The sequence below is a fragment of the Pristis pectinata genome, chromosome 4 (genome assembly GCF_009764475.1).
Source record: "Pristis pectinata isolate sPriPec2 chromosome 4, sPriPec2.1.pri, whole genome shotgun sequence".
In the NCBI taxonomy this organism is placed as follows: Eukaryota; Metazoa; Chordata; class Chondrichthyes; order Rhinopristiformes; family Pristidae; genus Pristis; species Pristis pectinata.
In genome coordinates this window covers 111,159,466-111,175,556 of record NC_067408.1, presented here as the reverse complement: position 1 = coordinate 111,175,556, position 16,091 = coordinate 111,159,466, and the positions used below count along the sequence as shown (strand labels likewise).

The 16,091-nt window shown below is 45.5% G+C and overlaps 1 protein-coding gene across 3 annotated transcripts in view; it reads right to left on the bottom strand.

Annotated features, from left to right (window-relative positions):
• The window catches only part of LOC127569802 (neural cell adhesion molecule 2-like), a 1,233,142-nt gene that overhangs the window by 219,315 nt on the left and 997,736 nt on the right, over positions 1–16,091 (bottom strand). For all 3 annotated transcript variants that reach the window (XM_052014709.1, XM_052014711.1, XM_052014712.1), the window contains exons 7-8: positions 15,652–15,809; positions 6,855–7,000 (exon numbers count right to left, since the gene is read on the bottom strand). In XM_052014709.1, the coding sequence (XP_051870669.1) occupies positions 6,855–7,000; positions 15,652–15,809 (304 nt within the window). The remainder of the gene's footprint in view (positions 1–6,854; positions 7,001–15,651; positions 15,810–16,091) is intronic.

Below are 16,091 nucleotides of genomic sequence, written 5' to 3'. Positions count from 1 at the left end.
ACTATCACTTTGCCTCCACAGATGCTGCTTGACCCATCGAGTTCCTCCAGCAGATTGTTTTTTGCTAGTAAACAACATCTGTCTTTCAACTTGCTGCTGAAGAGCAGTGGACTCATCACAGGCACATCCCTCCCCACCATCGGTAGTATCTACAGGAGGTGCTGCCTCAAGAAGGCAACATCCATCATCAAAGATCCCCACCATCCGGGTCATGCCATCTTCTTGCAGCTACCACTGGGCAGGAGGTACAGAAGCCTGAAGTCCCACACCACCAGGTTCAAGAACAGCTACTTCCCTTCAACCATTCAGTTCTTAAACCAACTGGCAAAACCCTAATCACTACAGTTTAACAACACTATGACCACTGTGAATACTTTGCACTAGAATGGACTTTTTTGTTTTAAATGTGTTCTTGTAAAAAATGTCTATAATTTATGTTTATGCTTTTCTTGTGAATGTTGCTTATTTGGCGCTATGTGCCTATGATGCTGCTGCAAGTAAGTTTTTCATTGCACTGGCGCGTACATGTACTTGTGTATATGACAATAAACTCGACTTTGACTTTTAACTATGGAATTGTTTCTGAGATAGTATGGTCTTGGATAGAAAGGGTGCAGATGAAATCTTTCCTGGTTTGGTCAGTGTTGAAACACTTCTGTGGTGGAGACTGAGAAATGGAGCAAGAATAAAGGGAGATTTAATTGACATCTTTAAGATTAGAAAGGGTGAGACTGCCCTGGGCACTAACTGGCAATCAAAGGACACAGATTTAAGATAATTGGCAAACAGAACCAGCAACTTTTATGAACTTAAAGGGCTGCTTGATAGGGATGTGGAAAGAGATTCAATAACGGTATTTCATTAGTTGCTCTGGAGCCAGGTCAGAGAAGTTTCACTCAGTTGACTCATGAGATCAAGGGTCCATTTTATGATGTAAGGTTGCCGCGGTTAGGGCCTATACTCATTGAAGCTTGGAAGGAAAGGATCCGATTGAGGCACGCGATATTCCGAAGATGCTCGGCAAGATAAATACTGTGAGCCTACAGCTAGCTGACAGAGCCTCACAGTGACCTTGACCACACCTCCTCCCACCCTGCTTCGTGTACAGACCCCACTTCATTCTCCCAGTTTCTCCAGCTTCGTGGGTTTCACTACAGGCTGCTCCAGTTTCCTCCCACAGCCTAAACCCCTCAAGTGCAGGTAAATGGCAGGAAGGTGAGCTGATGGGCAAGTGTGAGAGAAAATAAGTTGCAGGGGTACAGGGAAAGGAGAACAAGAATGGGACAAATGGAATTGCTTCCCTGTGGTTGGGCATGGACCTGATGGGCCAAATGGCCTCCTTCTGAAGGAAACTGTCGGACCTGCTAAGCATTTCCTGTTTACTGATCCAATAAGGATGCTTCTCCTAGCAGGGGGATTTAGAACACAGTTTCAGGATAAGGGGTCACGTATTTTGAGACGGAGATGAGGAAATTCTTCTCTCAGGTGGTTGAGAAGTTTTGAAATTTCCTACTCTAATAGACTGCAGAGGCCGAGATGGAGATGGATAGTTTGGAACCATGGGGTAGTCAAGGGTTAGGGGGAACTGGCATGAAGATGGATCAGATCAGCCCTCGTCTTCTTTATGGATGGAATAAGCTCATTGAACATAAAAACATAAGGGGCAGGAGAAGGCGCTCCTCCTCCCCAAGCCTGTCCCGCCATTGAATATGCTCTTGGCTGATCTACCCCAGGCTCAGCTCCTTGTCTATACTCATTCCCCAGGGACCACTTGGCCTCTTCCTGCTTTCATAAGGAAATTGGATTGGGAAATGACTTACAAGACTCAGGGGAAATAGACGGAAAGCGGGACTCATTGGATAGCTTGGCAGCCATAATGGTCAATTGTCTCCCTTCACTCCAGCGCAAGAAAGTACCTCAACACACAGCGCAAGAGTTTGCTCTCATTGTAATTTTCTGATTTTAAACAAAAAAGATTTAAAGGGGACTTGATGGGAAAGTTTTTCCACACAGAGGGTGGTGGGTATATGGAATGAGCTGACAGAGGAAGTGGTAGAGGTGGGTACGATAATTTGGACAGGTGCATGGATAGGAAAGGTTTAGAGGGATATGGGCCAAATGCAGGAAAATGAGACCAACTTAGTTAGGCACCTTGGTCAGCATGGAGGGTTGGGCCGAAAGACCTGTTTCCATGCTGTATTGCTCAAAGACTAGGTGCTGGGTAGGGAATCTGCAGAAGCCCGCCTTACCCAACCTCTCAGTCCAGGGCAAATCCATTCATACCTCTGTCCAACCCTCCAATGTACCATTTGCTGATAGTAAACATGCATTTGAAAAGAGTTATTCATTTTATGGCCCTGATCTACAAGGGAAGAGACATATATAAGATTTCTACAGCTCGTTTCAAGGCTACCAGAAATTTAAGACTTCACATGAACATCTGCTTCTGGCAAACGCTCACTGAATCTTTCACAGGAGTGGTTCCAAACCACAATTTGATTATCTAGCTATGGTTGGAATCATTATAGCCAGTTGGAAAAAATCTTGGTTGTGGGCTTTAAGGAGCATTTTAAAAGAATAAATAAGGGGAGAAGGATGACTGAGGGAAATTCCAGAATTTTGGATTCAGGGAGCAGAAGGGATGTCCACCAAGGTGGAAAAACTAAATTTGGGGAAGATCAAAGATCTAGATTTGTAAGTCCACTGAGCTCACAGGAGTAACGGGGCTGTAGGAGATCAGAACACCGTGGGCACATTGGCTTGTTATGCCACAGCAGGAGACCATTCAGCCAATTGAGATTATAGGAAAGGGCAAGGAGGGATCTAAAAACTAGAACAGAAATTCCAAAACTGAGGTGTTGCTGAACCAGGGACCAGTGTAGGTCAGAGAGCACAGAGGTGACGTTGTGAGTTCGGACATGGGTGGAGGTTCTGCTTGAGAGGAATTTGCACCTATGGTTCAAAGATGTCCAACACTGGGTGGTTCCTGACCTCATGTCTCTTGTTGCTACAGATTAAGTAGTAGAAACTGATTGGTGCATTAATTCTCCACGTGATCCTCAGGATGGTGGAAGAAAGATGCACTGGAAAGAGCTTCAATCATCTTTTTCCCCTCAGGAATCCCTACAATCCTACTTCAGGATCTGCTCTCGAACTGGAAAATCAGGAACAAACTTCCCTAACATGTATATGAATGTTTAGCTTTCAGTCATTCAGTGTAGTAGGGATAGGGAAAGCTTTCCACTCTCACAGCCGCTATTCCCATTACAGAGTTGCTCTGACCAAGAACTGACACTTCGCCTCTCTGAAAGAGCCAGGAGGAAAGGCTGGATGGGTTGGGGTTGTTAATGGAACAGAGGAGGCTGAGGGAAGACTGAGGTGTATAACATTATGAGAGGCCTGGTTAGAGTCAATGGAAAGGGTCTATTACCTTTAGCAGTGAGGTCAAAATCCAGGGGTTATAGATTTACAGTAAATGACAGAGGGGAGATGAGGAAATATAATTTCACTCGAGGGTAGGGAGCGGAGATCTGGAGCTCATTCCCTGAGAAGGTGGCAGAAGCAGAAACCCTCATTCTATTATATTATGCATATTTGACAGGCCACGAGCTGCAGGCTATGGATTAGGATCTAGAAGGTTAAGGCTTATTATCAGCACTGTAGTGCAGCGGTTAGCATAACGCAATTACAGCACCAGTGATCAGGGTTCAATTCCCGCCGCTGTCTGTAAGGAGTTTGTACATTTTCCCTGTGTCTGCGTGGGTTTCCTCCGGGTGCTCTGGTTTCCTCCCATATTCCAAAGACGTATGGGTTAGTAGGTTAATGTGGGTGTAATTGGGTGGTACGGGCTCATTGGGCCAGAAGGGCCTGTTACCGTGCTGTATAAATAAAGTTTAAAAGCATGGAAGTCCGTTATTAAGCAGCATGTAGATGGTAGGCTGATTTCTACGTTGCAAATTTTCAATGATTCTGTAATTTCTCTGGTTCTTGAGGCTACCCTGCTACTCACTTAAACCCATATTTGGTATTGGTATTGGTTTATTATTGTCACTTGTACTGAGGTACAGTGAAAAACTTGTCTTACATACCGATCATACAGGTCAATTCATTACACAGTGCATTAAGCTAGTACAGGGTAAAACAATAACAGAATACAGAGTAAAGTGTCACAGCTACTGGGAAGTGCATTGCAGGTAGACAATAAGGTGCAAGGTCATAATAAAGTAGATTGTGAGGTTAAGAGTCCATCTCATCGCATAAGGGAACCGTTCAATAATCTTATCACCATGGGATAGAAGCTGTCCTTGAGCCTGGTGGTACGTGCCCTCAGGCTCCTGTATCTTCTGCCTGATGGGAGAGGGGAGAAAAGAGAATGACTTAGATGGGTGGGGTCTTTGATGATGTTGGCTGCCTCACCAAGGCAGCGAGAGGTATAGACAGAGTCCATGGAGGGGAGGCTGGTTTCAGTGATGTGCTGGGCTGTACTTCCAGCACTTACCCCATCCTTTCACCTCACCTCTTTACCGTGGCTATCTCCCTATCTTTTAGTCCAGATGAAGGGTCTCGACCCGAAACATCGACTATCCATTTCCCTCCATCGATGCTGCCTGACCTGCTGAGTTGCTCCGGCTTTTTGTGTGTTGTTACAGATTCCAACATCTGTAGTCTCTTGTGTCTCAAATACTTCTGTTCGACCTTGCTGGATATTCCTTGATACTCTCAGCCAGAAAAACTATATCCAAATATGGATAAAATTGGATAAAGCTATATCCAACTATGTAACAAAACAATATTAGAGACTGCAGAACTCGGTCACCCCCTCGTACCCACCCCTGGGCCATGACCCCACCAATGAGCACCAGGCCGCTGTCTCCATGCCATCACAGATATCATCAATTCAAGAGATCTCTCCTCCACAGCCTCCACCCTATTTTTTAAACCAATTCTGATGAAGGGTCTCAATCCGAAACTTCAACTCTATTTCCCTCCACAGATGCTGCCTGACCCCTTGTGTTCCTCAGCAGCTTGCTTTTTGCTCCAGATTCCAGCGTCTGCAGTCTCTTGTGTCTCCAGCTCAAAATGTTACTGCTGAGCTTAACACGAGATCCTAGGGGGAGGGAAGATGCCAATGCTTTTAATGAGGCTGGTGCATTCAACGTGACTGCAGAAGGGAAATTTATTCTGCTTATGCGGCAAAGAATATATAGAGTCCTTCCCATATACTAGAGCAGTTACAGACCTCTCTCTGCTGGGCAGAGATTCCCAGAAGAAATGACTTGTACTGGAAGTGTGGAGACTGTTGTAGAAACAGAAATGTCAGCATAAATAAAGTAAACCTACAGCTCAAAGATTTCTGGCTCTTATCTCAGGTTCACTTGGAGTGTTTCTCCCGATTCTTTGCCAAAATCAGGTATTTTCAGTTATCATAAACATTCTGTAGACAAATGCACCAAGACGTGGGCTGCACTGTGGTTGGCAGGTAGTGCTGCTGCCTCACAGCTCCTGTGACTCGGGTTCAATCCTGACCTTCAGTGCTGCACGTACAGGTTAGAAAGTTATGGGCATGCTACGTTGGCGCCGGAAGTGTGTCAACACTTGTGGGCTGCCCCCCAAAATCACTATGCAAAAGATGTATTTCACTGTGTGTTTCGATGTACATGTGACTAATAAAGATCTTATATTATCTGTTAGTCGGGAGTTTGCACGTTTCTTTTCTGGGTTGGTAAATTGGTTTATTATTGTCACGTGTACCGAGGTACAGTGAAAAACTTTGTTTTGCATGCCATTTCATCACATCAAGGCATTGAGCTAGTACAAGGGAAAACAATAACAGAATGCAGAGAAACTGCAGTGCAGGCAAATAATAAGGTGCAAGGCCATAATGAGGTAGATTGTGAGGTCAAGAGTCCATCTTATCGTACTAGGGGACTGTGCAATAGTCTTATAACAGAGGGATAGAAGCTGTCCTTGAGCCTGGTGGTACATGCTTTCAGGCTTTGGTATCTTCTGCTCGATGGGAGGGGGGAGAAGAGAGAATGTCCAGGGTAGATGGGATCTTTGATTATGTTGGCTGCTTTACCGAGGCAGTGAGAAGTGTAGACAGAGTCCATGGAGGGGAGGCTGGTTTCCGTGATGTGCTGAGCTGTGTCCACAACTCTCTGCAGTTTCTTGCAGTCACGGGCAGAGCAGTTGCCGTACCAAGCTGTGATGCATCTGGATAGGATGCTTTCTGTGGTGCGTCTACAAACACAGGTGAGGGTCAACGGGGACAACTGGGTTTTCTCTGGTTTCTCCACACATCCCCAAAGGCTTGCTGGTTGGGAGGGTTGACTAGTTCTCTTAAAACTGCTTCAAGTACAGGGTGGCAGGGGTAACAGTTTGGATTTGATGGGCAGGTGAGAAAGAATTGGTGGGAATGGTGGGATTGATCTGAGAAACTCAATGGGCCAAATGGCCTCTTGTAAGAAAATATGAAATAATATGAAGCTTTCTATAATACATTGCAGATAAACTAATAAAGACAGTAAATAATAGCAGCACATTTGAGACCAGCGATCGTTGCTGAAATTTTAACTAATTTGGCTTTTCCCAAGTTACTCCCAATTACTCCAATTTTGTCATGCATCCCAGAATCTGTCACCTCTCCACAGACAAAGTGAGTGGCCGGTATCTCTGCACAGTATCTGTGTTTTGAAAGCCTTGTTCTTAAAGCAAAATGCACGGTTGCCATTAAAAAGTAAGTTGCCAGTTCAGAGCTTTATGGGTGTAAAACTACAAAACAATTCTCTAAGCTGGTTTCAGGTTATTATCAGCACTAATTAGAAGACTCAGACCCCCAATTATAGCTTTCATACCTTCTCTCCTTCAAGAAAATTGCTTCCATTGCCAGACCTACTCCAGAAGATTGTTGGAATCGGATCTCCCTCTGCGTCACAGGTAATCTCCACGCGGCCGTTCTCTGTTGCCGTCTTGTTCTCCAAGGATGTTATACGCGGTTGAACTGCAGGTGGTTAAGGAGGAGGAATAATTATGGTCTTTTCCTGCCCCTACATCATTCTGCTCTGTTGCACTGAGCAAATTCCAACCCATTTCATAGCATCACCCAAACCTGCAATCTCCACCAACAAAGGAGGACGAGGGCAACAGATGCAGAGGAACACCACCACCTGCAGGTCCCCCTCCATTTCGCCCACTGTTCTAGCTTGGAAGGACATTGCCATTCCTTCATTGTTGTGGGTATCTCTGGCATTCCCTCCCCAACAACACTGAGGGCGGGGAATAACTTCTTCAGAAGAACTGCAGTGGTTCAAGATAATGGCTCACCACCTACCTTCTCAAGGGCAATTAGGGATGGGCAATAAATGCTGGCCCTGCCAGCATTGCCAAGATCTCAAAAAAAAAGAATCATGGAAACGAATCATGGTGCAGAGGATGTGGAGAGTCTGCAGAGAGATATGGACAGGTTAAGCGAGTGGGCATGGGTCTGGCAGATGGAGTACAATGTTGGTAAATGCAAGGTCATTCACTTTGGAAGGGAAAATGGAAGATCAGATTATTACTTAAATGGTGAAAGATTACAGCGTGCTGTTGTGCAGAGGGATTGGGAGTGCTCGTGCAGGAATCGCAAAAAGTTAGTTTGTGGGTGCAACAAGTTATTAAGAAGGCAGATGGAACGCTGGCCTTCATTGCTAGAGGGATTGAATTTAAGAGCAGGGCGGTGAAAAGCTATGGGGTGACATTTTGAAAAGCAATGGGGTCACTTTCAAAATGCACAAAACAATTAATTCACAAGGAAAGAAAGGTTTGCATTTCTGCAGAGTATCTCCTTACGGCCTTTGAAGTACATTTGCGATGGTCATTGTTCTAAAGTGAGAAAATGGGGGAAAATTTGTGCACAGCAAGCTCCCATAAACCATGATGTGTGAATCACCAGATAACTGCTTTGGAGATGTTGACTGTGGGTAATTATTGACCAGAACCCTGCCTTTTCATGAGATAATGGCACAGATGTCTAATAATTGCATCCATTTGCATGTTTCTTAAGCATAAATCACATACCAAAATTGTTTTGGAGTAAAAGCGCATTTTCCTATTGAAATCCTCTCCATCCGGAAATTGGTCCAGGCACTCCCTGGGCAGCATGGTAGTGTAGCGGTTAGCACTGGTAACGCACCAGTGACCCGAGTTCAATTCCCGCCACTGTCCGTAAGGAGTTTGTACTTTCTCCCCGTGTCTGTGTGGGTTTCCTCCGGGTGCTCCGGTTTCCTCCCACATTCCAAAGACGTACAGGTTAGGAGCTGTGGGTGTGCTATGTTGGCGCCGGAAGAGTGGCGACACTTGCGGGCTGCCCCCAGTACATTCTCAGTAACGCAAGAAGACACATTTTACTGTGTGTTTCGACGTACATGTGACTAATAAATAAATATCTTATCTTATCTTCCTGTTGAAATCAACCCTGCGATGGGTTTCATTTCTCTTTGTAATTCCTGGATATATTGATATCATTGTCATGGTTTGATTTGATTATTTAACACAAAAATTGGATCAATAGATCGCAATGTCCAAACCTAGTAAATAACTAACAAAACAGGGAAGGCATCACAAAAATAATGTGTACATGCTGATAAACTGAAATGAAGTAAAGCAGGTGAGGACCACATTCATCTGCACAGACAAATAATGCCAAGGGGACTGTATCTGGGGTGAAACGTTGTGTGATCTAGAACAAGCTGTCACTTCAATGAATATGAGGTGGTGTTGCCTGGTTACCTAGGTCCTGCCATGCCATTGGGGAATTTGTTTAATTAAATAAATTCTAGAATAAAAGGAGAATGGTTAAACTTGATACATCATAAACACCCATTATCTTTAGAGAAAGAAACCTGTGTCCCAGTGACTCCAGGCCCACACCAATGCAGTCGACTCTGAAATGTATGAGTAAGCCACTCAGATGAAGGGGCAATGAAGGAGAGGCAGTAAATGCTGACCTAAACAAGTGGCTTCTTCAGAGTCTTAGAGGTTGTGGTACATTGCTATACTGGTGCTAACAGAACTTTCCACAAAGCTTTCACCAAATGCAAAATAACAAACTGCTGGAGGAACTCAGCGGGTCAGGCAGCATCCGTGGAGGGAAATGGACAGTCTTGATAACCAAAACATCGACTCTCTATTTCCCTCCACAGATGCTGCCTGACCCGCTGAGTTCCTCCAGTAGTTTGTTGTTTTTTCTCCAGATTCCAGCATCTGCAGTCTCTTGTGTCCTCATTTCACCGAGTAGTTCACTTCTTGTTTTGCCCCTTCTATACTTCAAAGTTTATTGCTGGAGAGTTTTCAAAAAGAATTAAATATCACTAGGATTAGAAATGCAGCGATAACTCTGTCAAGGAATATGACGGAGATGTGGGGAGACTTGAGCAGACAAATAAATGAGATAGGAGATCCATTTCCAATTTGGCAGCTCCTGACAGAGCCTCAGAAGATTTCATTTGCACAAGAGATGTCACGCAGGGTGACAATTCAGCCTAACATCATAATCTGGTGTTCACGCTGACTCTGCCAACCGGCTGTGGATTAATTCTGCTTCATTCTCAGCTGGACGGTTAAAATGGCTCTGCATGGAGAGAGTTTAATGAGATGGAGGGAAAAAGACTGCACATTTTGCACTTCTCTCTCTCTCTCTCTCTCTCAGTCCCATGACCTATATCTCCATCCTCTTCTTCTCTCCGTCTCTGCATCCTTTCTGTCCCGTTTCTCTCCTTGCCCGCCCTCTCTCTTTCCATCTCCTTTGCTCTCTGTGTCAATTTTCATCCCTCCCTCTCTCCATCTCCTTCCTTTAAAGGTCCTTTCCATTCACTCCTTCTACCTCTTGATTCTATTTCTTTCTCTGTGCCATTCCTCCCCCTACCACCCTCACCTCTCTTTTCAATCCTTTCACTCTCAAACTTTCTCTTTTACCTCCCTTCCTGGCTTCTTCTTCCCCTCTCATCTTGTCTATGTACAAACATACAAAATGAGAGCAGGAGTAGGCCACTCAGCCCCTCATGCCTACTCCCCCATTTAGTAACATCATGGTTGATCGGATTGTAATCTTAACCTTGCATTCCCATCTACCCCTGTAACCTTTTGCCCCTGCCCTCATCAAGTACCTATTAAGAAAAGATACCTTTATTAGTCACATGTACATCGAAACACACAGTGAAATGCATCTTTTGTGTAGAGTGTTCTGGGGGCAGCCCGCAAGTGTCGCCACGCTTCTGGCGCCAACATAGCATGCCCACAACTTCCTAACCTGTACATCTTTGGAATGTGGGAGGAAACCGGAGCACCTGGAGGAAACCCACGCAGACACGGGGAGAACGTACAAACCGAATTGAACCCAGGTCGCTGGCGCTGTAAAGCGTTACACTAACCGCTACACTACCGTGCTTGCCCTATTCATCTGTTTTGAAAATATTCAACTCTATTTCTTCCAAATAGACTGACGATCCTCTGAGGGAAAACATTTCAGCCTCACTTTGTCATAAATGGGTGATGACTTCTTTAAAAATAGTGACCTATAGAGAACTAACTCATCATCATCATCAAGCTCCTCCTCCTCTCCCTCCCAACTCCCCACCCCTCCCCACACCCTCCCTCCCCCTCCTCCTGCCATCCTTGCCTCCATCTTCTCTTTCTCCACTGGAGTACTCAAGTACCCACAGATCTCTGGTAAGTAACCAGTGGACAATGGCACTCATTGGCCCCATTGAAAGACTGATTTGTACCGGTAGATTTGCCTTGCACACTTTATTAGTTAGTGGAGGAAGGTTGTGCTGGGATAAAAGATTAGACAAGAGAGGTGGAGCAGGAGTTTGAATGGCTTCTCCCACTTCAATTTCTGACATTCATCTCCTTAAAATCTCTGTCTCTGAACAAGCTTTGGCCCCCTGCCCTAATATCCCATCGTATTATGTACACAGTGTAGCTAACCACACCAGGCATCACTGACACACCTCCCTTGTGCTTGTTGACCCTACACTGGGAATCTTTGAGGCAACATTTTGATTTTTGAAATTCTTAACCCTGTTTTCAAATCTCTCCATGGGTCTCAAACTTTTGATCTCTTTGATCCCCTCCAAGCCCTCTGAGAAAGCAATACCCCTCCAAACCTGGCCTCCAGAACATCCCTCAATATAATCACTTCAGTGTTGCCTGCTCTGCATATAGCTGTCCACCCCTAAGCTCAGGAGGTCCCTCTATTAACCTCTCTGCTTCTAAGATACCCTTTTAAAACTTCTCCCTTTAACCAGGTTATCAGTGGCATAATGAGTGCACTACCGACAACTCTCAATGAGTTCAACACCATTCAGGACAAAGCAGCACATTCAATTGGCACCCCATTAAACACCTTAAATGTTCACTCTCTGCACTAGCAGCACATGATGGCTGTGGAACGCACTGCAGTTACCTGACTACACCACTTGGATAGAACCTGCCAAACCCATAATCTCCACCATCAAGAGGATTAAGGGCAGCAGGTGCATGTCTATCCATCATATCCAGGTTCTCCTCCAAGTCATACACCATACTGACTTGTAAATATATGGCTATTCCTTCATCGTCACAAAATCCTTGAACACGCTGCCAACAACATGGTGGGAACACCTTCACAAGGAGGACTGCAATGGTTCAAGAAGGTGGCTCACCACCACCTTCTTGAGGGCAGTTAAGGATGGACAATAAATGCTGGCCTTACCAGCAATGTGCAGATCCCAAAAATGAATAAAAAATGTAATTGAGAAAAAGAACATAGAACATCACAGCACAGTTCAGGCCCTTCGGCCCACAATGTTGTGCCGACATTGTATCCTGCTCTAAGAGCTATCTAATCCTTCCCTCCCACATAGCCCTCCATTTCTCTATCATTCATGTGCCTATCTAAGAGTCTCCTAATGTATCTGCCCCCACAACCTCTGCCGGCAGTGCGTTCCACACACCCGTCACTCTCTGTGTAAAAGAACTTACCCCTGACATCCCCCTTATATCTTCCTCCAATCACCTTAAAATTATGCCCCCTCATGTTAGCCATGGTCGCCCTGGGGAAATATGTTCTGTGTTTAAAGCTGCCATATAGATGGAAGATTTTGTAAATAAAGACAAATAATGATACCCTGAGGTCTTTCCATTACCTATTAATGGTATTTCCATTACTAGTACCTTTCAATCACTAGTACCTATTAACTAATCTTGTTATTATTTAGTGCATTTCACAGTGCTCCATCATCCACCACTGAGTTAGATCTTAACTCTGTCTACCTGCCTTGGTTCCAAATTGCTGACATACCTTTGGAATGCAAAAGATGTATGTTGGCGTTTTGGGTGGATATCCCGACTGAGGGGGAAGAGGAAAGATTGCCAGGATATAGCAGTATGTAGGGGAGAGGTGGGACAGAGGCTGGTCGTGCTAGGTGGACCCGGATGGGAGGGGGATGATGGGCAGATGGAGCCAAGGGGGGGTTGGAAAGAAGAACAAAGGGAGACAAAACCCAGGGGAACTGGTGAGTGTGTGTGGGAGAAGAACACCAGGGGTGTGGGTTACCTGAAATTGGAAAAAATCAATATTTATACCATTGGGTTGTAAACTACCCAAGCAGAATGTGAGACACTGTTCTTCCAACTTGTGCTTGGCTTCATCCTGGCAGTGGAGAATGCCGAGGACAGACAGGTCAATGTGGGGGTAGGGAAGAGAGTTAGAATGACATGGAACTGGAAGTTCAAGATGGCCGTTGTGGACAGAGCACAGGTGCTCCGCTAATTGGTTGCCTCGTCTACGCTTGGCTTCTCCAACAAAGAGGAAGCCACATCGTGAGCACCAAATGCAGTGGACCAGGCTGGAGGAGGCGCAAGTGAATCTCTGCCTCACTTGGAAGGGCTCTTTAGGTTCCTGGACACTGGCGAAGGGGGAGGTGAAGGGAACCTCCTGAGGTTGCAGGGGAGCGGGAGGGGTGGGTAGGAAGAGATAATCAGACTGGGTGGGGGGGGGGTCACAAAGAGAGTGGTCCCTCTGGAAAGTGGAAAAGGGGATGGGGGGGGGGGGAGATGTGACTGACAGCGGGATCCCATTGGAGATGGCGGAAATGGCGAAGATTGATATGTTGGATGCGGAGACTGGTGGGGTAAAAGGTGAGGATCGCCCCTCTGTACTGATGCGCAGGGTCTACACCTGAAACACTATCATGCACCTTTTGCCACCACGGATGCTGCTTGATCTGTTGAGTTTATCCAGCATTCTTTTTACGTTCCAGATTCCCATATCTGCAGTCTCTTTTGTCTTCCCTTTAATACCTTCACCCAATAAAAAATATATTAATCCTCTGCTTAAATCTGTTGTTGGATCTGTATCAATGTCAAATATGGTTTGATAATCGCTCCTTGTTCTGTTTTCCTTTGTCAAGCATGCTATAAAAGTAAGTTAAGACCACCATGGATAAATGATTAAAGAAACACCATTTGCAAAGTCTCCATGGTATCATCATAACTTGTCAGCTCCTGGAATGGAACTGTTGTAGTTCAACTGCAGAACAAACTTCAGAGTGACAAACAATCTGCTGGAGGAACTCAGTGGCTCGAGCAGCATCTGTGGGGGGGAAAGGAGTGGTCGACATCTCGGGTTGAAACAACTCCTCTGCCCTCGTGCAGGGTTTGGACCCGAAATATCGATAATTCCTTTCCCTGCACAGATGCGGCCGAGTTCCTCCAGCAGATTATTTGTTACTCCAGATTCCAGCATCTGCAGCCCCTTGTGTCTCCAGACTTTCAGAGTTTGAGGTGGTGCTGTGAAGGAAAACCAAAACCAATTAACTGAAAGAGAGACCGTCACCATCTCTTCTCTTGGTGACTATGCTGGTGCTGTCCAAGTATGCTGAGCCTAGGGGTACAAGGCGATCCTCATGCAGTTGAATAGCCTCCAATTACTCACCATCCCGGCCTGCTAATGTCAAAATACCCACTTGGTGTGTGGGCCTGTGGAACCACAGTCATTGGGATAGGAAGAAAAGGGGAATGTTTGGTGAGAACACCAGCGTCGAACTGAATATTGGCGGACTCGGGCTCCACAGTTCAAACCCATAGAGGTTCTTGGGCTCTGACTGGCAAACAGCATCAATATACCCATTCAATGCCCACAGCTACTCCATACTCCCTTTCAAGTAAAGGGCAACACTTGTCTGGCTGGTAGCTCAGGCAGCAATGGCTCCTGACAGGTCAGTGGCTCCACTGTCTGCTGAATTTCTTCCCTACCCACCCACTGAATGCTGATTCCACCAAGACCCCCATACTAGGTCAGGCAGACATTTTCTGGGAGGTGGGAACATGGGAGGTGATCGATGTGAAGTTGAGTATTGCCAGCGTTCACACTCGGAGGTCAAGGGGCACTTGCTCCCGGTCAGTCTTAAGCCAGGAGCATCTGACACAAAAGAACCTACAAGGGAGACACAAGAGACTGCAGATGCTGGAAATCTGGAGCAACACACAAGAGGCTGGAAGAACTCAGCGGGTCAGGCAGCATCTGTGGAGGGAAATGGACAGTCGACGTTTCCGGTCGAGACCCTTCATCAGGACTGGCCTGTGACCAGCATCTGTGTAAGAGAGGTTCTAGGCTGCATTTCTGTGTTACTTAGAAGAATTTTCACTGGATACATCCAGAAATGTGTTTGCTGAGCACAGGTGGTGGTAATTTCCAGCTTTCTAGAATATTTGAGTCTGTGTCTGCATTTTTATTTATAAAATTAAGTCTATAACTATGCAGAAAGGTAGTGATTGCAAGCAATGGTCTCACACTTGTTTAGCTCCAGTGATCAAAGATGAATTTCTTCATGATATTATTCAGGAAAATGGGGCTGTTTGTGCAGAAAACCTGGTCCCTTTAAAGTCTTTTCTCACCTTCCAAAGCTGCAGAACTTGTAACTCGATGGCTGTTTGGTTTAATCCATCAATTTACATCTAAAAATATTCCAGCTGGATACAAATGCTGAGAGATTCAGGTTTTCTGAATATGAATGTCAGAGGAACTGTATGCCTGATGACTGATGACAAACAGTGCTCCAAGGGGGAAAATTGTATCCCTGAGGTCCAATTTTAACAGGCTGTTGAAATTGGTAAAGGCACAAAGAGTAAACCCATTTTGAAGTGTTTTAACAAAGTAATGTACGTAAAAATAAGCATGTGCTGTTTTATCAGCATTGCTATTATACGCATATAGTATTGTTCAAAAACATAGCTGAGGAAGTGTCCTCATAGCCAAAGCCTCAATGGTCTATCTGTCTTTATCCAATTCACTCATAACTTTGAAGAGTTCTATCAAGCAACCCCTCACCCTTCCCTTTCCTAGTGGTGTGAGCCTAATGTGTTAACTTCCAACTGAGATCCATAAGCCTACTGCAATGGCTGTTGGCACAGTCTCTGCCACTTTTGGGGAAGTAGTGGTCAATAAGCTTGCACGACGGGGAGTAGAGAGGAACCTTGGGCTCTGGGGAGGAGGAAATCAGCATGGGCCAGGCTTGTCAACAGGGAAAAAGGAGGAAACCACAGGGGAAAGCAAGGTGAGGAACCAGGGATGTGTCGGACAATGCCTGTCACCAGAGAGAAACCCAACAACACAGAGCAGCAACATACCGAAGACTTTCAGGAACAATTGTTCTTCCACGCTTCCTGCTTTGTTCACGGCTCTGCAGCTGTAGGGCCCTGTATCTTCACGGCCAATGTCCCTTATTGTCAGCTCGGTACTTTTCTTCATCAAGTACTTATCATTGTTTTCAACCAGCCTTCCGTTTCTGCAAAGACAAAGTTCCATTTTACAGGGTTCAAGGGAAGCACCGTCTCACATCCCAAGCAACAGCTATGGTCACGCTCACACATCAGTGTATCCTGCTGCTTTGATGCAGGGGTGAGTGGTCATAGATTCACACAATGTGTAAACAGGTCCTCCAACCCACCAACTTCGCACTGACTGTCATCCACCCATTTCCACTGATCCCATTTTATTCTCCCCATATCCCTGTCAATTCCCACCAGATTCTACCACTCATCTACACACCAGGGGCAATATACAGTAA